Source organism: Adiantum capillus-veneris, chromosome 15 (assembly GCF_014529385.1).
Source record: "Adiantum capillus-veneris isolate H3 chromosome 15, ASM1452938v2, whole genome shotgun sequence".
In the NCBI taxonomy this organism is placed as follows: Eukaryota; Viridiplantae; Streptophyta; class Polypodiopsida; order Polypodiales; family Pteridaceae; genus Adiantum; species Adiantum capillus-veneris.
Window position 1 is genome coordinate 155,061,317 of NC_140945.1, and position 20,568 is coordinate 155,081,884.

Genomic DNA, 20,568 nt, shown 5'->3' on the forward strand with positions numbered 1-20,568 from the left:
GAGAGGCGTGAGCCACTCAGCTGGAACTGACTCTGAGATGTCCTGACACATGCTCTGCACCCCTCTCATGCCCTGTAGCTAGAAACCCTGCACCTCCTCTGACAAACCTGTGAACTCTAGCCAGCCACCTAGAGAGCGCTTGGACCTGCTGCCATTTGACCCCAGGAAACATGAGGCCGACTACCAACCAAGTGGCCTCTCTGAGTGCTAACCATGGGGTTCCAGACGAGGGGCTGTCGTAGGCGCTCCTCCATGCACGTTGGTTGTCTCTGCTCCAGGCCACGCCGTAAGAGCTCCCAAGATCGAAGCAAACTCACAGCGAAGCGGTCCTCCAGTCTCCTGCTCAAACCAACTCGGCGCAACTCTGTAAAGATCCATCTGGTCGAAGGTTGCCAAGGGCCTCCTGACTGAGGCACCCCGGCACGAAGCCTCTGTAGCAAGAACTCCTTCTAGGGCTCCTCACCTGGAAGAAGTCCTCTGACTATGAACTTCCCAAGAAGGGCTCTGCTCTGCTGTGCTGGATCAATGATCCCAAGCCCTCCCTGAGAACAAGGAAGCGTGATGATCGACCAAGCCACTTTGGCTCGGGCTATCTGAGTGTCACGTCCTGACCAAAGGAAGTTCCTGATCAGCATCTCTACCTGGTTGATACAAGAACTCGAGAAGATCCAGCAAGAAGTGATGTACCACATAGTCGCCAACAACACCTGGTTGGCAACTACTACTCTACCAGCCAGCGAAAGTCGTGCTGAGCTCCAATGTAACAGCTTTCTCCTGATGGACAGGAGAAGAGGAGCAATCTGCTGCTCGGGAGACAGGTCCAAACCAACCTGACAACCCAAGTACCGAACTGTAGTCCTTGGGGGAATCCACTTGAAACCCTCTCTTGGCATCCAATATGGCACAGGAGCACTACCAATTGAGAAAGCCACTGTCTTTCTCCAGTTGATCAGTGCGTCCGATGCACAACAGAAGGTCTCCAAAGCCTGCTCACATCTGTATAGATTGGCCTTCTGGCCATCTAAGTACAAGGCTAAGTCATCGGCAAACTCAGCGTCCAGTAGTTCATCTCCCCGAATAGGGAGTGCTAAGCCTCGTAGACCAACCTTCTATGACACCAAAAATCTGCTCATCGCCTCCGCATAGAACAGAAAGAGAAAGGGGGCAAGAGGACAACCCTGTCTGACCGAGCGTGTGAGCATGAAGCGCTCACCTCTACCTCCTGCCAAAAGCACCTGACTGTGAGCCTGTCTGTACAAAGCTGACACCCCTCTGATCCAAGCATCTGAGAAGCCCATCCTGCGTAGAGTGCCCTCTAGAAAGTCCCAGTCAACTCTGTCGTATGCCTTCTCAAAATCGAGAAGAAGAATCACAAGGTCCTCACCACGGAGCCGTGCTAGGCAGAAGCCTCCCAGAAAGTAAAGATGTTGTCAAGGATACCGCGTTCCTTGACAAAACCTGTCTGAGTCCCATGTATAAGGCTCTCTAAAAGTGGATGAATCCTCAAACTCAGAGGCTTGGCAAGAATTTTGTAGGCTGAGTTGAGGATGGTGATGGGGCGCCACTGTAGAATCTCATCCAAGGAGCCACCCTCCTTGGGAATGAGGTAGATCGAGCCCTCACTCATGCTGTCAGGCATCACTCCTGTGTGCAAAATGTACTGAAAAGCACTACAAAGATTTGGGCCAAGCAGGTCCCAGTACTCCAAGAAAAAGCTGGGAGTCAACCCATCCTCACCTAGACAGCTACCCCGAGGGAGGGCCCTAAGAGCCGTGTGCAGCTCCTCAAGCTGAAGTGGCATCTCTAGCCTCTGGCGCATTTCCTTTGTCACAAGACAAGGCATCTGTGCCCAAACCTGCTCCCTGCATGCATCCTGCCGCTCTGACTGGGGCTCAGCCGACAATAACTCACGGTAAAAGTCAGTAGCAACTGCACGCATATCCTCTGGCTCACAAGCAACTGGCCCATCAGGCCTCCTCAACTGATTGACCTTGGCATGCGAGTGCCGAGGTCCCACTGTCTCAAAAAAAGCACCAGTCACTCTGTCACCCACCTGAGTCCACTGAGATGCCTGCACGTGGAAGGCAAACTCATGACGCCTCTCCTCTGTGCTAGCAAGCTTCTGTCGAGCCTGCTGTAACTGCTCCTCCAACCATGGACTATTTGGATGCTGCTCCTGCATCCTCTGTAGTGAAGCAATGCCTCGTCTGAGACGTTGCTCCGTCTCTCTCGCTGCATCCCGGCGAGCAGAGACTCTGTCACAAAGTGATGACGTGGCGGACAGCAGAAACCCTAATTTCTGCCAGAAACCCTAAAATTCCTGCAAACCCTAATTTTTGCCAAAAACCCTAAATTCCGGAAATCGCGGAGGCGGATTATTATTATTATTATTATTATTATTATTATTATTATTTTTTTTTTTTTTTTGGGAAAATGATGAGCGACGCGAATTTTGCTTTTGCTTTTTTTTTTTTATAAAAAAAAAGAGAAAAGACTCTTTAAGAGAGAGAGAGAGAACTGATGCTTTTGATTTTAAAAGCTTTTGGGGCTCTGCTTTTGGGCATCCCTTGTAACCTTTAAATTAGTGGTGAGGGCCTCACTTCTCAGAGCATCTGGACGCAGAGTCTGAGAGTGAAACCCTAACCGCTCTCTTGTACTTTGATGATTGATTAATACAAAAAGAAATACCGAAAGGGGCGCCAGTCTTTGGGGCCAATATCTCTAGGCACGGAACTCCGCCGGGCCAGTGCAAATCTATTGTGATCTGTGAATTGTTTTGAAGTGGTTATTTGGTGCTGTCACGGTTGATTCTTGACTTGGAGTGTCCAAGTTTGTTACAGTGGTATCAGAGCACGGCCGATTTCTCTTCTACGGGAAATCCGATCCCCGAATTTTTTTCCGCGGCACCTATGGCTTCAGGCAATGATCAGTCGACTCCCTCTGCATCTGGAGATGCGGGCTGGGATCACAACGAAGATTCAGGCAGAGAGTATGGCCCGCCTCGGCCTACTCAGGCGGAGCAAAGAGAGATGGAGCGTCGTCAATTGATTGGTGATGCAACAAAGATGATGCTCAATTTTGCCAAGGACCCGAAGATGGCAAAATATATGAACCAGACCTCTTTGGAAGAGGTACAGACAGAGTGGCAGAGAACCACAACACCACTCCCGAAACCCGCTCTCAAGAAACCTTCTGCCTCCAAGAAATATACGGAGCAGGAACTGGAGAACGTGGTTGATGCACGGATTGCTCAGCTTTTCGACGTGCAAAAGAAAGACAAAAAGCACAGCAAAAAGCAGAAGAAAGGCACTGACTTCCCGGGATATTTGGGTCGTCGGTTGACATTTGACAAGGCAAAGAAACGGAAGAAGCGTGTTCGATTTGAAGGAGTACCCAGTTCTTCTTCTTCTTCTTCTGACAGTTCTTCTAGCTCCTCGGATTAGAGCGAAGAAGACAGAAAAAGCAAAAAGCGAAGCAAGACACAGCTTCGGAAAGGGCAAGAAAAAGGCAAAGAAGGCTACATCTCGCTTAGAGACTGACAGTTCTACTGAAGACTCGTCTACAGACAACTCAGATTCCGATGACGGAAAGTTTTATGTGAACAAGAAGAATTTTTTTTACAAGGCCAACCAGTATGACTTTCTCGAAGATAAAAGCAAGAAAGTCCGAGAGTTTAAAGAAGGTGGCCACTCGATCAAGTTTGATACTTTTCAGGAGACTCAGATGCTTCGAAGGCTTTGTCTTTTATTCAGCAGTTTGACATCGCTTTCGCGGGAGGACGCTATTCAGAGCACTCCAAGATTCGGAGAGCTGCCTCTTACTTTAAGGGGAATGCCCGTACTTGGTGGTCCACGCTTCTATTAAGCAAGATTGTGCCAGTTACATGGCTGAAATTCAAGAGGCTTTTTATTTCTTCTTGGTTGACTCAAGAGTTTGAGCGAGATATACGAGCTGCTTGGAACCATCTCCGGATGACCAAGAGCGATACAGTGAATTCTTATTGTGAAAGATTCTGGAGCTCTTTTCTACCCGCCTCTTCATTCAGAGAACAGATTGAGCGGTTTACCTTGGGTCTACCTACAGAGATCCGAGATCACTGCTTGGAACAGAAGTCAGCTTCTATTCAGGAGTTGATGAGTCATGCGAAGCGGGGCTTTGCCATTCACTCTGGCAGTTTGACCTACCCCACAGATGAGGCCATGACACAACGAGCCGAACAGACTTCTGGGAATGAAAGTAGAATGAAAAAGAGCAACCCAGAGAAAAAAAAAGGATGCACGACCCAAGCTTACTCCTGAGGAGAGAGCTCGCTTCATCAGAGAGGGGAAGTGCTTTGGATGCGGGAAACATGGACATATTTCCGCAAAGTGCCCTGATAAGGCACAGAAAGAACAGAATGATAAAGACGACGACAGGTCTGAGAGTTCGAGAGCAGCTGAGGAATGTGGCAGAAAAGGCAGATAGAAAAGCAGAACTGGTACCACATGGCGTGGGACTTGCACCGAATCAAATGAATGAAAGTACAAACTTTGCCGTTTTTTTTTGGGGCAAAGTGAAGGATCAGGAAGCTCTTTTGAAGGAGCCAAGGCCAACTTTTCACTTGGAATTGGCGGCTCGATTTGGAACTGCGCCCGACAGACTGACGCCACTGGCGGAGGTAGTTCGACTGGCACCCGGATGGGATGTTGCCATTACACCGAGCATTGGCAAACTTCGTTTGCAATGACAGGGGTGTTCAGGGCACGTGAGTGACGTTCTACTCGGGATCCCTTGGTACCACAAGAACTACGTCGTGGTTGACTACCGGGCCGAGAAAGCGACTTTGATAAATGAAGGGCTTAGAGATTGTACTTGATGAACTTCAGTTTTCTTACTCATTCTTTTGGGAGAACTGAACGATGGATAAAAGTTGAATATGTTTTGACCTAAAGAAAAGAACGCCAAGATTTTTTTCTCCACGCTCATGCCGATTGCTTTTGAGAGGGCCTGAAGATCATACCATTGATCTGATATCTGGAAGCACGCCACCGAATCGGCCACCTTATCGTGTGAGCCGAGTACAGAATGAAAAGATTATGAACTCAGTGAAAGACCTCTTGGAAAAGGGTCTTGTCCAGCCTAGTACTTCACCGTATTGCTCTCCAGTGTTGTTGGTTTTGAAGAAAGACGGATCTTGGAGAATGTGTATCGATTATAGCACTCTCAACGAAATCACCATCAAGAACAGATTTCCGATTCCTAGGATCGATGATATACTCGACAGGTTACAGGGATCCTCGTGCTTTAGCAGGATTGACTTGAAGAGTGGATATCATCAGATCAGGATAGCACCAGGAGATGTCTACAAGACAGCTTTTCGGACGACTTTTGGGTTATTTGAGTTTTTGGTGATGCCTTTTGGCTTAACCAATGCTCCTGCGACATTTAACCGGATGATGGACAGGATTTTTCGAGAGTACAGACTATTTGTTGGCACTTTCTTTGACGACATCATTGTTTTCTCCAAGAATGAGTCAGAACACAGAGATCATCTGCTTCAAGTCTTTCAGGCAATTACGAGATCACACGTTAGTGATTAATGCTAAGAAAAGTGAATTTTTCCTACTAGAGATACACTTTTTGGGACACATTGTGTCAGCAGCAGGAGTGCGAATGGACCCGGCCAAGATAGAGACTATCCGTGATTGGCCCGATTTGAGGAATGTCCATGAAGTTAGAAGCTTCTTGGGACTGTGTTCGTACTACAGGCGGTTCATACGAAAGTTTGCAGAGGTTGCTTCCCCTTTGCATATCTTGACACAGAAAGGAGTACCTTTTTCGTGGGGACCCACAGAGGTGACTGCCTTTCAGACATTGAAAGAGAAATTGACTACAGGACCAGATTTGACTTTGTCGGACTTGCAGAAGTCATTTGAAGTATTTTGTGATGCTTGTGGTCGTAGTCTGGGTGCGGTCTTGATGCAAGAAGGCCATGTCATAGCTTACGAGAGCCGTTTGTTCTCTAGGCCAGAGATGACAGCACAGATCTATGGGAAAGAGCTTTTGGCGGTTATCCACGCTCTTACTCAGTGGCGGCATTACCTACTCGAAGCGGATTTTACTGTCTTTACAGACCATCAGAGTTTGCGCTACTTCTTGTCACAGAAGCAGCTTTCGGAAAAACAGATGCGATGGGCGAACATCTTGTCACAGTTCCACTTCCAGATTGTCCATGTGCAGGGACAGAAGAATGTGGTGGCAGATGCTTTGTCTCGGAAACCGTTGGTTCTGGCTATTTCCGCGATACATCATAGAAGCTTCGAGGATATGGTCGATCAGTGTGCCACAGATACAGATTTTGCAGATATTTTCACACGGATACGGGATGGGGAGATAGTAGCTGGATACTCCCTTCGGGAAGGCTACTTGATGAAAAAGACTATGTTGTGCGTTACACAGCCGTTGAGGGAAAAGGTTATGACTGAATGCCATTGTCCACCTTTTACGGGTCACCGCGGCATTGCTACCACCATGAAAGGGGTAGAGAGATATTTCTTTTGGCCGAGACTCAAGAAAGATGTGGAAGAGTTTGTGCGCAGTTGCTTGGTATGCCAGAAGGTTAAGTTTAATAGGCATAAAGCACAGGGATTGTTACAGCCTTTACCCATACCCACCCGCCCCTGGGAAAGTATAGCGATGGATTTCATTTTTGATCTCCCGAGAACACAGAGTGGTCACGATGGTATCTGGACTGTTATTGACAGATTTAGCAAACAGGCTCATTTCATTCCAGTGAAGAAAACAGTCAAGCCGGATCACTTAGCGAGACTGTTTGTGGCCCAGATTTTCAGATTACATGGCATGCCTGAGACAATTGTCTCCGACAGAGACCCCAGATTTACGAGTTTGTTTTGGAAGGCAATTTGGGAGAACATTGGCACGCGGTTACAGTTCTCGTCATCGTTCCACCCGCAGACTGATGGGCAATCCGAGATTGCCAATTCAGTGGTTCTAGATTTATTGAAGTCTTATATCTCAGATCAGAAGACTCAATGGGAAAGATATTTACCTCTGGTGGAATTTGCCTACAATAACACGATACACTCGTCGACGGGTAAGGCGCCATTTGAGATTGTTGAAGGTGCTGCGAAGGTTCCACCCTTCCTGAGCACGAAAGATAAGATCTTTGAAGCGGATAAATATACGCGAGATCTGGATACGGCTTTTGCCAAGGTTCGCGAGACTTTGCAGAAGTCTCAAGAACGACAAAAAAAGGCAGCGGATCGCCGTCGTCGCGTCTGGAAACTGAAGGAGGATGATTGGGTGCTTTTACTTTTGAGAAGGCACGCCTAAGAAAAAAAAAAGGGAAAGGAGAGGCTTTTTCCAAAGCTTAGTATGTGATACTACGGACCTTTCCAGATTACTGACAAGATAAATGATGTCTCCTTCCGATTGGACCTGCCAGATACTTGGAGGATTCATAATGCATTGCATGTGAGTCTCTTGAACCCTGTTAAGGGTGATGTGCCTGATGATGGGGAGCCTGATGAGCAACCCGAAGTGGAAGAAAACGAGGAGATCCTTGTTCCTGAACAGATTTTGGCACATAATGATACGAAGAAAGGTAAAGTCCGAAGGCGGTTCTTGGTTAAGTTCAAGAACTTTCCTGCATTTGATGCGAAGTGGATGGAGGAGGAGGACCTAGCAGATACTCCTCGGATTGTGAAACTTTACCTCGATGTTTTGGTTTAGCATAGTCTACTCCAAACGGAACCCAGAAACTCAGCTTGGCCGAAGATCTGGTGCAGTGGGATGCACAAGAGGGGAGTCGCTCCACTCCTTTGTCAACAGATACCTCGATTTTGATACTAAAGTCACTGATGTCTCTTTGAGCTTCAGGGATACTGAGAGCTGACAGTATTCTGTTGGATGACTTTATGAAATGGAATTCCTGATTATGATACTGATTTGTTCTTGACTTCTTGTGAGTGCAGGAACTGATAGCCGAAATGACTGCAGCATTTTGGTCTGATTGATCTCGAATAGACATGGTTGCAATAGGGGTTAGTCAATCGGACATCGATGAGGTCCCGATTGGACCTAGATGTGATTGCTAGCTACATTGCCGATAAATCATGGTCTAAGATCCGAATGAATGTTGAATGTCATGTGATGTCCTGTGATGTCTGGTGATGTCCTGTGATGTCGTGTGATGTGACTGTCGATTTTGTACATGTGCTAGATGTGTGTTCCTAGTATGTAGGTACTAACAGTCAGTGTCTGCTAAGACGGTTTATGGCTTTTGTCGGTTTTGCAGGCGTAATCGCGGTCGATTACAATGCTTTCAAGAGGGGGGTATGTCCCAAAGTGATGACGTGGCGGACAGCAGAAACCCTAATTTCTGCCAGAAACCCTAAAATTCCTGTAAACCCTAATTTTTGCCAAAAACCCTAAATTCCGGAAATCGCGGAGGCGGATTATTATTATTATTATTATTATTATTATTATTTTTTGGGAAAATGATGAGCGACGCGAATTTTGCTTTTGCTTTTTTTTTTATAAAAAAAAAGAGAAAAGACTCTCTAAGAGAGAGAGAGAACTGATGCTTTTGATTTTAAAAGCTTTTGGGGCTCTGCTTTTGGGCATCCCTTGTAACCTTTAAATTAGTGGTGAGGGCCTCACTTCTCAGAGCATCTGGACGCAGAGTCTGAGAGTGAAACCCTAACCGCTCTCTTGTACTTTGATGATTGATTAATACAAAAAGAAATACCGAAAGGGGCGCCAGTCTTTGGGGCCAATATCTCTAGGCACGGAACTCCGCCGGGCCAGTGCAAATCTATTGTGATCTGTGAATTGTTTTGAAGTGGTTATTTGGTGCTGTCACGGTTGATTCTTGACTTGGAGTGTCCAAGTTTGTTACAGACTCCTGAAGAAAAAAGTGGCTAAGCTGAGCTAGGCTTGAGGCCACTCTGTCTGCAGGTGGAATCTGGCTGTCCATGTCCTCTGTCCATAGAGCCTCTACCCTCTCTCTGAGTGCCGAGTCCAACAAGACCCTCTCTGGGATGCGAAGCATCGTGCTTCCACTCCTCTGCCTGTCTGCCATTGTGAGGATCACTGGTTCATGGTCCGAGAAGGATGTCCCTGCCAGGATGCCCTTCGATCCCCCCAAGTCACTGAAGTGGTCACTAGTGTAGAAGCGATCTATCTGCGATAGATTCACTCCTCCCACTCTGCGGTCTGATCTAGAGAAGGCAAGTGTGTTTGGGGGCCTCACAAAACCAGAGTGCTGCCATGTATCCGAGACCCTCAAAGTCATTCACAACCTCTCCCAAGCTGCCAACTCGACTCCATGCACAGTAGCATGGTTGCCACCAATCCTGTCAGAAGGGTCCTCCAACATGTTGAAGTCCCCTCCTATACACCAATGATCGGCCTGCGGCAAAGACTCAACAATCTGTGACCAAAACTCTGCACGAGCACTCGCCACATTGGGCGCATAGATGTTCAGGAAGCCCACAAGGCCACCCTGAACCTGCATAGTAATCCTCTGAGCCCTGCGTGGCACAATAATCCCTCTGCCCACAATGGCCTGCTGCAATGAATCCGCAATAGTCATACATACCCCACCCTGGATGCCTCCAGGTCCAAAAGCAGTTGACCAAAAGGTATCATATCGTCCACGCAAAATCTGACCACATCGCCGAATGCGGCTCTCACACAGATGGTGCTCCTGAAGCATAAGGAGATCAATCTCTCCTCCCACAAGGCAACGCTGAAGCTCCTGACGCAATTGGCCCCGCTGTCGTTGAAACTGGGGCCCACCTAGTCTCTGCACATTCCATGAGACGATCCTCATGGGGAGCGAGAGAGAATAGATGCTACCGCAGCAGCAAGACGGGCTATCTTCGAGGCTGGCTTAGATGGGGAGTAATCCGCATCCGAGCGTCCTCTAATTAGGCGTGACTCCAGTGTGTCTAGCCAAAGCCCAAGCAGAACGAGCCGTGCGTAAAGCAACCTCCTCTGTCCAGGAGTCCTCATGAATGTATACATAGCAAGGCAAACATTGCGTATCAGCAAAGAAGTACACCACAATGTGCTTACATCCTGCTGAGTCTGGGGGTGTCACTGCAAACTTGGCCAATGGCCACAAAGTCTGCAGCATATCTGTAACTCCAAGTTCTCCCATGCGGTGAGAGAACTCTAGGACCTGTGTATGCAACCATCCCAGCACTGAGTCGAGGAACCACTCTGTCTCGGCCCTACCACAAAGGGGGAAGGAGAAACCAACCACTGAGTCCAAGGCCTCTGTCCCCCTAGCGGCGAGGAACAAAGCATGGACCCTGAAGCAGGCTGCCTCATGGTCTGCTGCCGAATCGTCGAGGAAACGAGTGAACCCGTAGTCGAAGAAGTCCCAGCGGCGTCGGAGGTCAATGCTTGTCAGACCATGAGGGATAGCTGCAAGGGAAGATGTCTGAATCTGCAAAGGGGGCCGCAAGAAGGACTGACCCTCTCTTGCTAGGCGACTCGTGGCAAAGGCGCTGCCAAGAGATCTCCTAGCCGCCGGAGAGGGACCTGTCTCCTGAGTCGACTGTGGAAACGGAGCAGGAGGGGGGGGGGGGGAGAAGGAGCTGGGGGGAGCAGAGGAGAAGAGGGACGGGATGGGGCGACAGAGTTAGAGGGGCGAGGTGGAGAGGCGACGGGAGCATAAGGCGGGGGGAGGATGAGGAAGAGGGGGGGAACTCTGGGGGGGGGGGGGAGCGGTTGTCGAGGGTGAAGCAGAGGTGGGGGCTGGCGCAGGGATCTCCTCCTGCTCAAGAGGACCAAAGCGGTTTCCCATGGGAACCCACTGCTGCTGAGTAGGCACCTGAGGGCCACTCTGAGTGCCAGGTTGACGCTGTGGTCCCTGGCGTTGTCGGCCACGGGCCTGCTGCCACCCCTCCTCCGTTGGAGCCCCAGGTTGGAGGGTGGCTCTGCATGCGTGCGCTGTGCTGCTGATTGTGACTGCGGGACAGCCCTGGCAGGTTGGGGTTGAGGCTGTGGTGCAGGTCGCGGCCTCCTCCATGGACGGGCCTTCGCTAGATGGCCCATCTGTCGGCAAATGAAGCACTGGTTCGGGAGGCCCGAGTACTCCACACTCTGTCTAAACCAACCCCCACTCACCTGAGGCAGAAGGATAACCTTCGGGAGCGTGTGGGTATCTCTAACCAAAACTCGAACTGAGGGGATGCGAGCCGCCTTGGCAGCTACTGATGTTGCTGTACGAGGTGCCTCCAGGATAGTCCCAATGGCGGAGCCAATCCTGGAGAGAAGTGGTAGGTACTCCCTCCGTAAACCCGGAAAGCAGACTGAGATGGGGATGTCTGCCTCCTCTACTAGAACATCCGAAGCCGGGTCAAAACCATGTCGCCACTGTCGAAAGTGGGCGCGTGATGCTCGGATGGCCAGTGGACTCATAGCTATGACCTTGGACGCCATCTCGGAGGTCTCAAACTCGATCTGATAGTAACCCCGTCCGAGAATCTGGACATCCAAGATCTTGCCCACCTCTGCGAGAAGGCGGGCCTGGAGAAGGTCTCGCAGCTCTCCTTTGCTAGGTCGGGTGCCGAGAATCTTGCAGATGACCGAAATCGCCTGCAATCGCTCTACCTCTGCGGCAAGGCTCGCTTGCTCTGTCGACGAGAGCAAGTCGAATGGTGGGCTCAGCGGGGTTGGGCGAGGGGGCTTCTGGCGAGTCCCTCTGTGGCGAAGCTGGAGCCTCCTTCCGTCTACTGCTGTGTCGTAAGAAGAGGTCGACGGGAGGACTCTGCAATCAGGTGCAGAAAGCACTGCCCTAAGAATTGAAACAATGCTGAAAGGGCCGAATTGCAGGGGCTGACGGTGTGCGAAGGGAGCAGCAACATCGAGCCAGCGGGGTTCTTGCTGGTTCAGACTTATATAATTTTCTTTTCTAAGTCTTGTTTCTGAGTTCAGATCAAGCTTCTTAAGTCTTAATCATGAGTTTAAGTACTTAATTAAGGATTAGTACCTAGAATCCTTACAGTGGTATCAGAGCAAATTTTTTTCCCGAGACCCAAAGGTTGTGAGCCTCTCACCCTCGCCGCTACCCTCTCCCGCCCTTCCCAAAAGTTGCATGGAAGCAGAAGAAAGGTGGCGGTACACGCACATCTCCGCATGAGGTAACCCAAAGTTACTTATGTTCTAGTATTATACAAGACCAGAGACAGCAGCATGGCTGTGTGCAAGCGTGATGCTGCATGGGTCAATGCGAAAGACTGTGCCTTTTCAAGCTCCAGTGTGTACTTGTTCATCTGAGTACCCTTTGGCGGAAATTCTGAAAGCTGGCTGAGTTGCACCCTTTCGTTGGTGACTCCTCGCGTCGCATCCGTTGCCAAGCGACACATCACCAAGGGGCACCAAATTCACTCAAGCGGCAACATATTTCTCAAGCATTGCAACTTTCAAGCGGCAACAAATTTTTCACGCTGGCTGGACTTCTCTCTACGCGCTGGCCACGTTGGCAAGAGGGAATGTCTTACGCTGGGCTTTGGGCTTTATTTTTTACGCTGGGCAGCAAGTCAATTTTACCTTAATATAATAACCTCAATTTTACTCATTGAGTGGCCAGTCAACTTGCTCCAGTGTGAACAGCTTTAAAATCCCAAAACCATTAAATAATTACCCCAAACACTCCAACGATGGCCTATTTGCAGCGTGGGTGCTCTCCGCCAGCCAGTTCGAATTCTGCCAACTTCCAGCGCTGCAAATTTTGGCCGGCACCTGGTGCGTGCGCGGAAGTTTTCGCCATCATGGCCAACGACGCCTTCGATGTTCCAATTCACTTTCTCTCGTACATAGACGAGATTCTCGACGAAATCTTGCCGGAATGAGAAGTCATCGTCATTTTCGATTCGTCGGAGCCAGAACCAATCTCGGAGGGCGATCCATTTCCCACAGGTGCTCCGTCCCAGAAGCTATACCGGTCCCAAAACCTGTTCCCGAACCAGAACCTGCATCTGTTCGTTATTCCCTTTTTTAGGCGTAACCATGCCGAATTCTCAAGATGGAGGTGGTCAATCTGACGATGCCCTTACTCTTATCAAGGAGTAGATGGTCACACTTTCCATAAGCCTCTCATCACTTCACACTCGCTTGGATGAGATGCAGACGCAAAACACTTCTTGTAGTCGTCTTGCTGTTTCCCGGACTACTAATGCAGCATCTTCAACACCTTCTTTCGAAGCTTCACTGGATGAACCAAACGAATCAGATTCGACTGAAGAGGCAGACAATCGCGAACTTCAATAACTTTACAAATTTTTTAATGCTGTACAGAAGAAGAAACTTTATGTTAAACTGCCGGAACCATACACTGGTCGCCGCGACAAGCGCATGTTGGACCAATGGCTATTCAAAATGGAGGTCTACTTGTCCAACACGGACTTGGTCGAGAGTAAAAAAGTTGCACTTGCTAGTTCTCTGCTCAAGGACACAACATTTCTTTGGTGGCAACGACGGGTTGCTGATGGTAACACACACCTTCTTGGGATAAATTCCGGCGTGCTATTCGCAAGGCGTTCGAACCCGCCAATGCGGATTTTCATGCTCGGTTCTCTCTTCGCTGCCTGAGCCAGACAAGTTCCTTGGCCGCGTACATCAAAAGCTAACTCTGGAGATAGAGACCCTTAGTCCCTCTGATAAACTTCACAGCTTTATCGACGGACCCGAACCCAACCTGAAGGATGATGTGCATAAATACAACCCTACCGCCTTGGATACTGCAATTGCCTATGTGGAGCGTCTTGGCGATAATCGACGCCCTACACGGAATTTTCTCCCTGGTGACAGATCTTCAAATAACGCTCGCTTTTCACAGCGTGATCGCAGAGACAGCTATAGCCAAAGTCAGCAACATCAGTCTCAGTTCAGACAACAAGCAACGCAACCTTATTCAACTTCAAGATTCTATTCTCAAGATCGACAATCTCAAAGCAGATCTTTTTCACACGTTCCTCCACTTGATCGTGGTAAAGGACGTGATTTTTCTCAAGATCGGCATTCCAATACTCAGCAAGGCTCTTCTTCAAATGGATCTTCGTCTTCAAAGAAGGAAGGATTATGTACAATTTGTGGTGGTGACCATAGATGGTATCAATGTCCAAAGAAACCAAATCCGTCTAATTCGAAAAGAAATTCCAACGCGGAAACATTATCGAATTCTGAACAACCAGATTCTGCTAAGGATAAAGGAAAATCTGTGGTCAATACAATTCGTGTCTTAGAGGATACGACTATTCTTATGAAGCATGCTCAGTGCAATTCTTCAGTTTTGGAGTGTCACGTGACACATCCAACCCTATGTGTCCGTGGACAAGCTACAACATGACCAGAGTTCAGTTCAGTCAAGTCAGTTTAGAGCAGGAAGTGATCTGGCACCTTTGTGAGTCTCTTCGCAGACCGTGCATGTTCAGACACTTAGATTAGATGCATATCCTCTGGTTGCACACAGCATGATCATAACCATTCCCATCAGAATCCATCAGAAACCTTGAGGGGAATTTTCTAGTGCATTTAGCCTATTTTACCTATTTTTGACATTTTTCACTTATTATTTTTAAGTGACTTTTGTTGGAAAGTAGGTAGGGCAAATTGAGTAAGCTTGTATATAAGCAAACCTAGGCTAGCACTAAATGGAAGAAGAGACAATAGGAGCCAAGCTCAACAGGCAACTTCTCAAGCAAGAACCTTGGTGGTTTCCCCTCCAAGCAAGAGCCGTCGCTAGCGTTTTCAGCAGGAGGTCATCGCCCTCATCAGCTTCATCCTAGCGTTTTCAACAGGATGTCATCGCTCTCGTCAGCAGACTCCAGACATTGGCGTTTTTGCATCAGGTAGCCATCGCCATCCATAGTTGACACGTACGGTCACGTACGACAGGTACACGTACGAAGACGTGCGGTACTAATCGAACTAAAAAAAATTAGACGTACGGTGACGTAACGTACGATGCAAAAAAAAATCATGCGTCTTACACATGATAGATCATATGAGTCATGACATCGACCTTAGTACTTAGTACCAGGGCTAGAAACAAACATTTTTCCTAACCGATCAAAATAAGGGAAAACGTGAGTTTTCAGGTCAAAATTTGAAGCTTTTGCCGGTAATTACACTAAAACTTGTGTAAATTTACCGGTTTTCTTAGAGGCAAGCTCAAAATCTAAGCGGGATTTTATAATTTCAACCGGTTAAAATACACTAGACCCCGGCTTTTTTCTAACACTGCCTAGTACTAAATACTTGTAACTTAAGTCTTACAAGTTAGAACATGAAAGATCTGTCCATGGACATTGGAAACGGCAATGTCCGAAGAAAGAAGAATCATGATCTCCAAAGTGGTGGCGGCCATAGTAGATCCGCTACCCAAGCCTTGTCGCACATAGGTCATGGTGGTTTGAGCCAATGCAGCCATTGGGCTCTTGTTCAAATGCAGTCGAGATGCAAAACATTCCCACACCAAAAATCGCCCCGCAAAAACACCCCAAAAAAAAAAAAAAAAAAAAAACATACGACTCATGTACGGAACGTCCCGTACGTCGAACGTGGACAACCCTGTCGCCATCAGATCCTCGACATAGAGTCAGAATTCAGCAGATACAAGATTTGCAGATTTCAGTCCTTAGCGTTTTCAGATTTCAGCCCGTCTCGTCGTCGTCCTCATCGTCGTCGACATTGTCAGCAAGTCCAACCATTGTAGAGATTTGTGCAATCATAAGTAGACCACTCTCGCCATAGAGAGTGGGGCCTTCGAAGGAGGGTTTTACAACGTCTTTGGAGTTGTATTCTCTTCTCTATCTCTCAGTCTCATACACTTTCACGCACATTGTCCATTCACTTTGTTTGTGTTCATTGCACTCACTCATTAAGAACGGAAGGCTCTCCCTTCCATAAGAACAAAAGGAACCTTGAGCACTGTTCGGAGCACTCATCTTGAGCAAAGTTCAAATATTCATTCCGTTGCACCTAACATGGAGCCTCTCTCAAAGCAAGTTTTGAGCCTTCTTGGAACTATCAATGGTCGCTCCATCAATATTTTGGTGGACAGTGGATGCTCAAATAATTTCGTCAGCACTCAGATAGTTCAACAGCTTCGTTTACCAACTCAGAAGATATCTCACTTATATGATGTGGAATTAGCAGATGGATCAATTTTGACTTGTGATAAGATAGTTTGACAGTTGCAGTTCGAGATTCAAACTTATGTAGATCAGTTGGATTTCGAAGTTATGCCTTTATCTTATTACGACATGATTCTTGGTCAGCATTGGTTATTTCAATATGATCCAGCAATTAGCTTTCGAGGACATACTATCAATTTGTTCAAAGATGAACGTGAATTGACTTTACAGTGGCTTTCTCATGCGGAAAGAGTGATTCAAGCCTCACATGTACTAGTCAAACAACATGATACAGAGGATTATGAAGCAAATATGATCTCCAATGCAGATGCAGATATTATTATTGATGAATTTTTGAATTCATTAACTTCTCCTGAGTCAATTGCTGAAGACAAAAATGATTTCAAGCAAGAAGTTTTCCAAGTGATACCTCGTTCCCAAACAAAGATAAGGAGATAGTTGCAGATTCTGAGTCTGAAGACGACTATGCTTTCTTTGGTTCTTTGTTGAATGATGATATGCCAGTTGCAAGTGATGAAGTGTGGCAGTTCCTGAAGATGATTCTGAAGAATTTTGGGGTTTATTATTGGAAGATGATTACAGTCTCAAGCCAAAATCCTCTCCAGTGATTCATAAAGTTGAAGTTACCCCATCTGAAGAGTACCTTGAGAAGATTTCTTCTTTTCCAAAGATTTTGAACCAGAAGTCTTACATCGCATAAAGAATTTTGAAGATCGATCTCTTATTGCAGTCAACGTGAATAAGCATGATTCTTTTAAAAAGTCTTTGAATAATGTAATGACATGGGATTTAGCAATCAAAGCAAAAAGGTTTTGCAAGAAGCAAAGGTTCAAGACAAAGGTTTCCGATAACTCAAAGATTGAAGATTTTTGAAGATTCAATGCTTTTCCAGAGTTCTATCAACATCAAAAATCATTTCTTTGACACGGGCTCTCATTTTAAATAGGAGGGAATGTCACGATCGTGACTATGTTAACAGCAATACATCTACTCCTAGTTACAGATACGCGAAGTGCCACACCAAGGAGGACCCCTGCGCTTGGATGGTCACACCCCTTCGCCCCAGAGACGTGCCTCTTCGCCAAAAGCCACACTCCTTCGACGACTGGTCACACCCCTTCGCTCTACGTTTGCGACTCTTCGCCCAATGGTTGCAGCTCTTCGCCGAAAGGATGTGTCTTTACGTCTAAAGTCATGTCTCTTCACCAGGAGACGTGTATTTTCATTTATGTCTCTTCGTCTCGTTGCGTTTTCAGCCAAGAACAACCAGCGTTTTCTTCCATTGCAAATCAGCCCTAGCGTTTTGCATTTGTAGCAGCTTGGCGATAGTAGACAGATCAAGATCACTAGCGTTTTTGCAGCAGTACCCCAAATCAGCCCTAGCATTTTTGGATCAGCACAGTCCCCTAGCGTTTTGCAGATTCTCCGCGACAAGACCATTATAAGCATCAGCGTTTTCAGTTTTCAGTGTCAAGACTCCGCTGTAGAAGTCTCGAACCTCGCAGATCTCACCTTCCCGCAGTAGATCCTCGACGCACGGTCAGATCCAGCGTAGTTTGCAGTTTCAGCCCGGAAAACGCAGATTTTAGCATCTGCGTTTTCAGCGCGTCACCGACATAGAGTCAGAATTCAGCAGATAAAGATTTGCAGATTTCAGCCCTAAGCAATTTTCAGATTTCAGCCCGTCTCGTCGTCGTCCGCATCGTCGGCAAGATTGTAGAGATTTGTGCAATCAATAGTAGACCGGTCTCGCCAAAGAGAGTGGGGCCTTCGGAGGAGGGTTTGACAACATTCTGGTGTCGTATTCTTCTCTCTCTATCTCTCAGTCTCAGCACCTTCATTCACAGTGTTTACCACTTTGTTTGTGTCCATTGCACTCTCTCACTAGAGGAACGGAAGGCTCTCCCTTCCGTAAGTAAAAGGAACCTTGAGCATAGTTCGGAGCACTCATATGAGCAAAGTTCAACATTCACTTCCGTTACACCTTACACTGAGGGCCCAACAGGGAAAAGGGGGGGATCGGGAGGTGGAGGAGGGGGAGTTGGTAAGGAAGGTGGCAGCAGGATAGAAGAGTTTGAAGGTGGAGGGGGGGAGGGTGGTGGAGGCGGCGGTGAAGGTGAGGAGGAAGGGGGCTCCTCAGGGGACTCGTGCTGCAGGGGGTCAAAATGTTGTCAAAATGTTGTCGAGCTGCAGGGGGTTGGCGGCTGGCCACCAGGGGGGCGGTATGGCGGGCCGGTCCCTGTCTATGGCGGTCTGGCACTTGTTGCCAGCCATCAGCTAGCTGGTCGTTGACCTCTGTCAAAGTGCAAGCCCGTGTGTCCTGGGTACCTATCTGCTAGGCATGTTCAGCCTTCGAGGGCTGAGCATAGGCCTTCGCTAAGTGGCCCATCTGTCTGCAAACGAAGCACTGGTTCAGGAGTCCCAAATACTCCACCCATTGGCGTAACCACCCACCACTCACCCTAGGTAGGAGAACCACCTTCGAGAGGGTGTGTCACGAACCAGAACACGTATTGTAGGAACACCTCCAGCCTTGGCAGCAACTGAAGCTGCTGTGGGAAGGTACTCTCTCCTCAGGTCGGGGAAGCAGACCAAAATGGGCAGATCTGCCGCCTCGACAAAACCATCCAAAGCTGGGTCGAAACCATGGCGCTCACAGGAAAAAGGGTAGAGTCAATTGATAAGTTTGACCAGGGGGTTAGTTTCTAGGTGAAAGTGTTGTACATGTGTCCACTTGGGAATGCAATTGACGCAGGGAATGGCTCGTTGGATTCCTCTAACCTAAAACTATATGCACGTCATGCCAGATGCCCACCATAGTGTAATAACATCTGTCAAAACGTGTGTACAAACCATTTATGCAAGAGGGTTCCATAACTAGAAAATCTCATCTAATGGACTCGTCCGGACATGCAGGTCCTGCGAACAGGCTCACAGATTTCCTTGGAAAGAGGCCTGATTTGCACCAGATCAGCTCAGCGTATTTGCACCAGATCAGCCTTAAGGGTTTTTGCATGACATTGTAGCCTTTTACAAGATTGTGTTCAAGCGAATCTTCACAACAAATTAATCAAGTCAAATATTGTAGATGTATAAAGAATGTAGTTTTCAAGAATATGTTTGCTGCTCTATTGACATCTAATCTTGAGGACTCGAATTCAAGTGCACCTTGAATTAATAGCAACGCTCAAGAGCAGTACCTTTTGGTGAGGGACTTGTGCTAATAAAATGAAACAAGTGATTGGAACATTCAAGTGAGGGCTTCATGCTGGTTTTTTAATTTACCATGTACAAGCAACATACTCAAGCTCCTTCATATTATCTTATTTTCGGCATGTACAATTATTTATAAGCTTGTCTTGCTTTCACACTGTTTGACTGCAACCTTGTGATGATCTTTATATATGTAGGTGATAGCTCGAGGTGGAAAAGCAGATGTTGTTTGTGGTGATCACCGTCCGTATGGCAAGAGCAAGACTGCTCTTGAAGAGATAAAAAGAATTAGACAAGCTGGTGGTTGGGTGAGCACTGAATCAGAAGATTTTGTATTTGTTCTGATCCGTCAAGAGTATAGAGGAACCAGTTTTCAAGGTTCCATTTTGCAGATAAACAATGGACGTGTTTGTGGGGTTCTCTCCGTATCACGAGCTTTTGGAGATATCAAGTTGAAAACATTGCGCCAAGAGTAATCTGCTTCTAACCTGGAAAACAAGTTTAGTATTGATTGCTCCAGAAATCTTCTTGGGGCTTAACCAAGGATTACACTTTGTTTCTTTTCGAGTGCAAAATTTTAGGTCTTATTACTTCCAGAGGCTTCTAAGATTTTCACTCAGGATATAAGCTTTTCGACATAATCGCTCCCCTTTGTTTTTTTGGATTGTCTGGTATCATGTATTCTTTTACTGACTTGGAGTAAAAGAATGCATGTATTTGCATGTCAGATTTTTATATACCTTGTGTTAATTTTTCTATGTATCTTGCTTCTAATTATGGAAATTTCTCATTTAGGATGTTGGAGGAAGGAGTCAAAACAGGACTTTGGACCAGCAAGTTTGCTTCCAGGTAAACATTTGAAATACTTCTTGCCACAAGTAAGATCTTTATTTTAGGCATGCGTCATAATAGTCATGCTTTAGCTCGCATACAATCATGAGCATGGGAATCTAGTAGGCAGGAGCATGAGTATGTTTGGCTTGTTTAATGTACTGGGATTCAAATAGACTGGCAGTGATACTTGCTATGAAACTTGTAGTCTATATCTGGCTCAGGTGCTTGAACTGTTATGTTTGGCTATAGTCAGACATGGGATGATTCTCTCTCTCTCTCTCTCTCTCTCTCTCTCTCTCTCTCTCTCTCTCTCTCAAACATGGAGTTGTATAGAGAGGCCTCAGGTTGT

General features: G+C 47.2%; 1 protein-coding gene across 2 annotated transcripts in view; it reads left to right on the forward strand.

Moving 5' to 3' along the window:
• TAP38 (thylakoid-associated phosphatase 38) overlaps positions 1-20,568 on the forward strand; it is a 63,708-nt gene that overhangs the window by 19,869 nt on the left and 23,271 nt on the right. For both annotated transcript variants that reach the window (XM_086483257.1, XM_086483258.1), the window contains exons 4-6: positions 19,583-19,693; positions 19,778-19,857; positions 20,181-20,234. In XM_086483257.1, the coding sequence (XP_086339383.1) occupies positions 19,583-19,693; positions 19,778-19,857; positions 20,181-20,234 (245 nt within the window). The remainder of the gene's footprint in view (positions 1-19,582; positions 19,694-19,777; positions 19,858-20,180; positions 20,235-20,568) is intronic.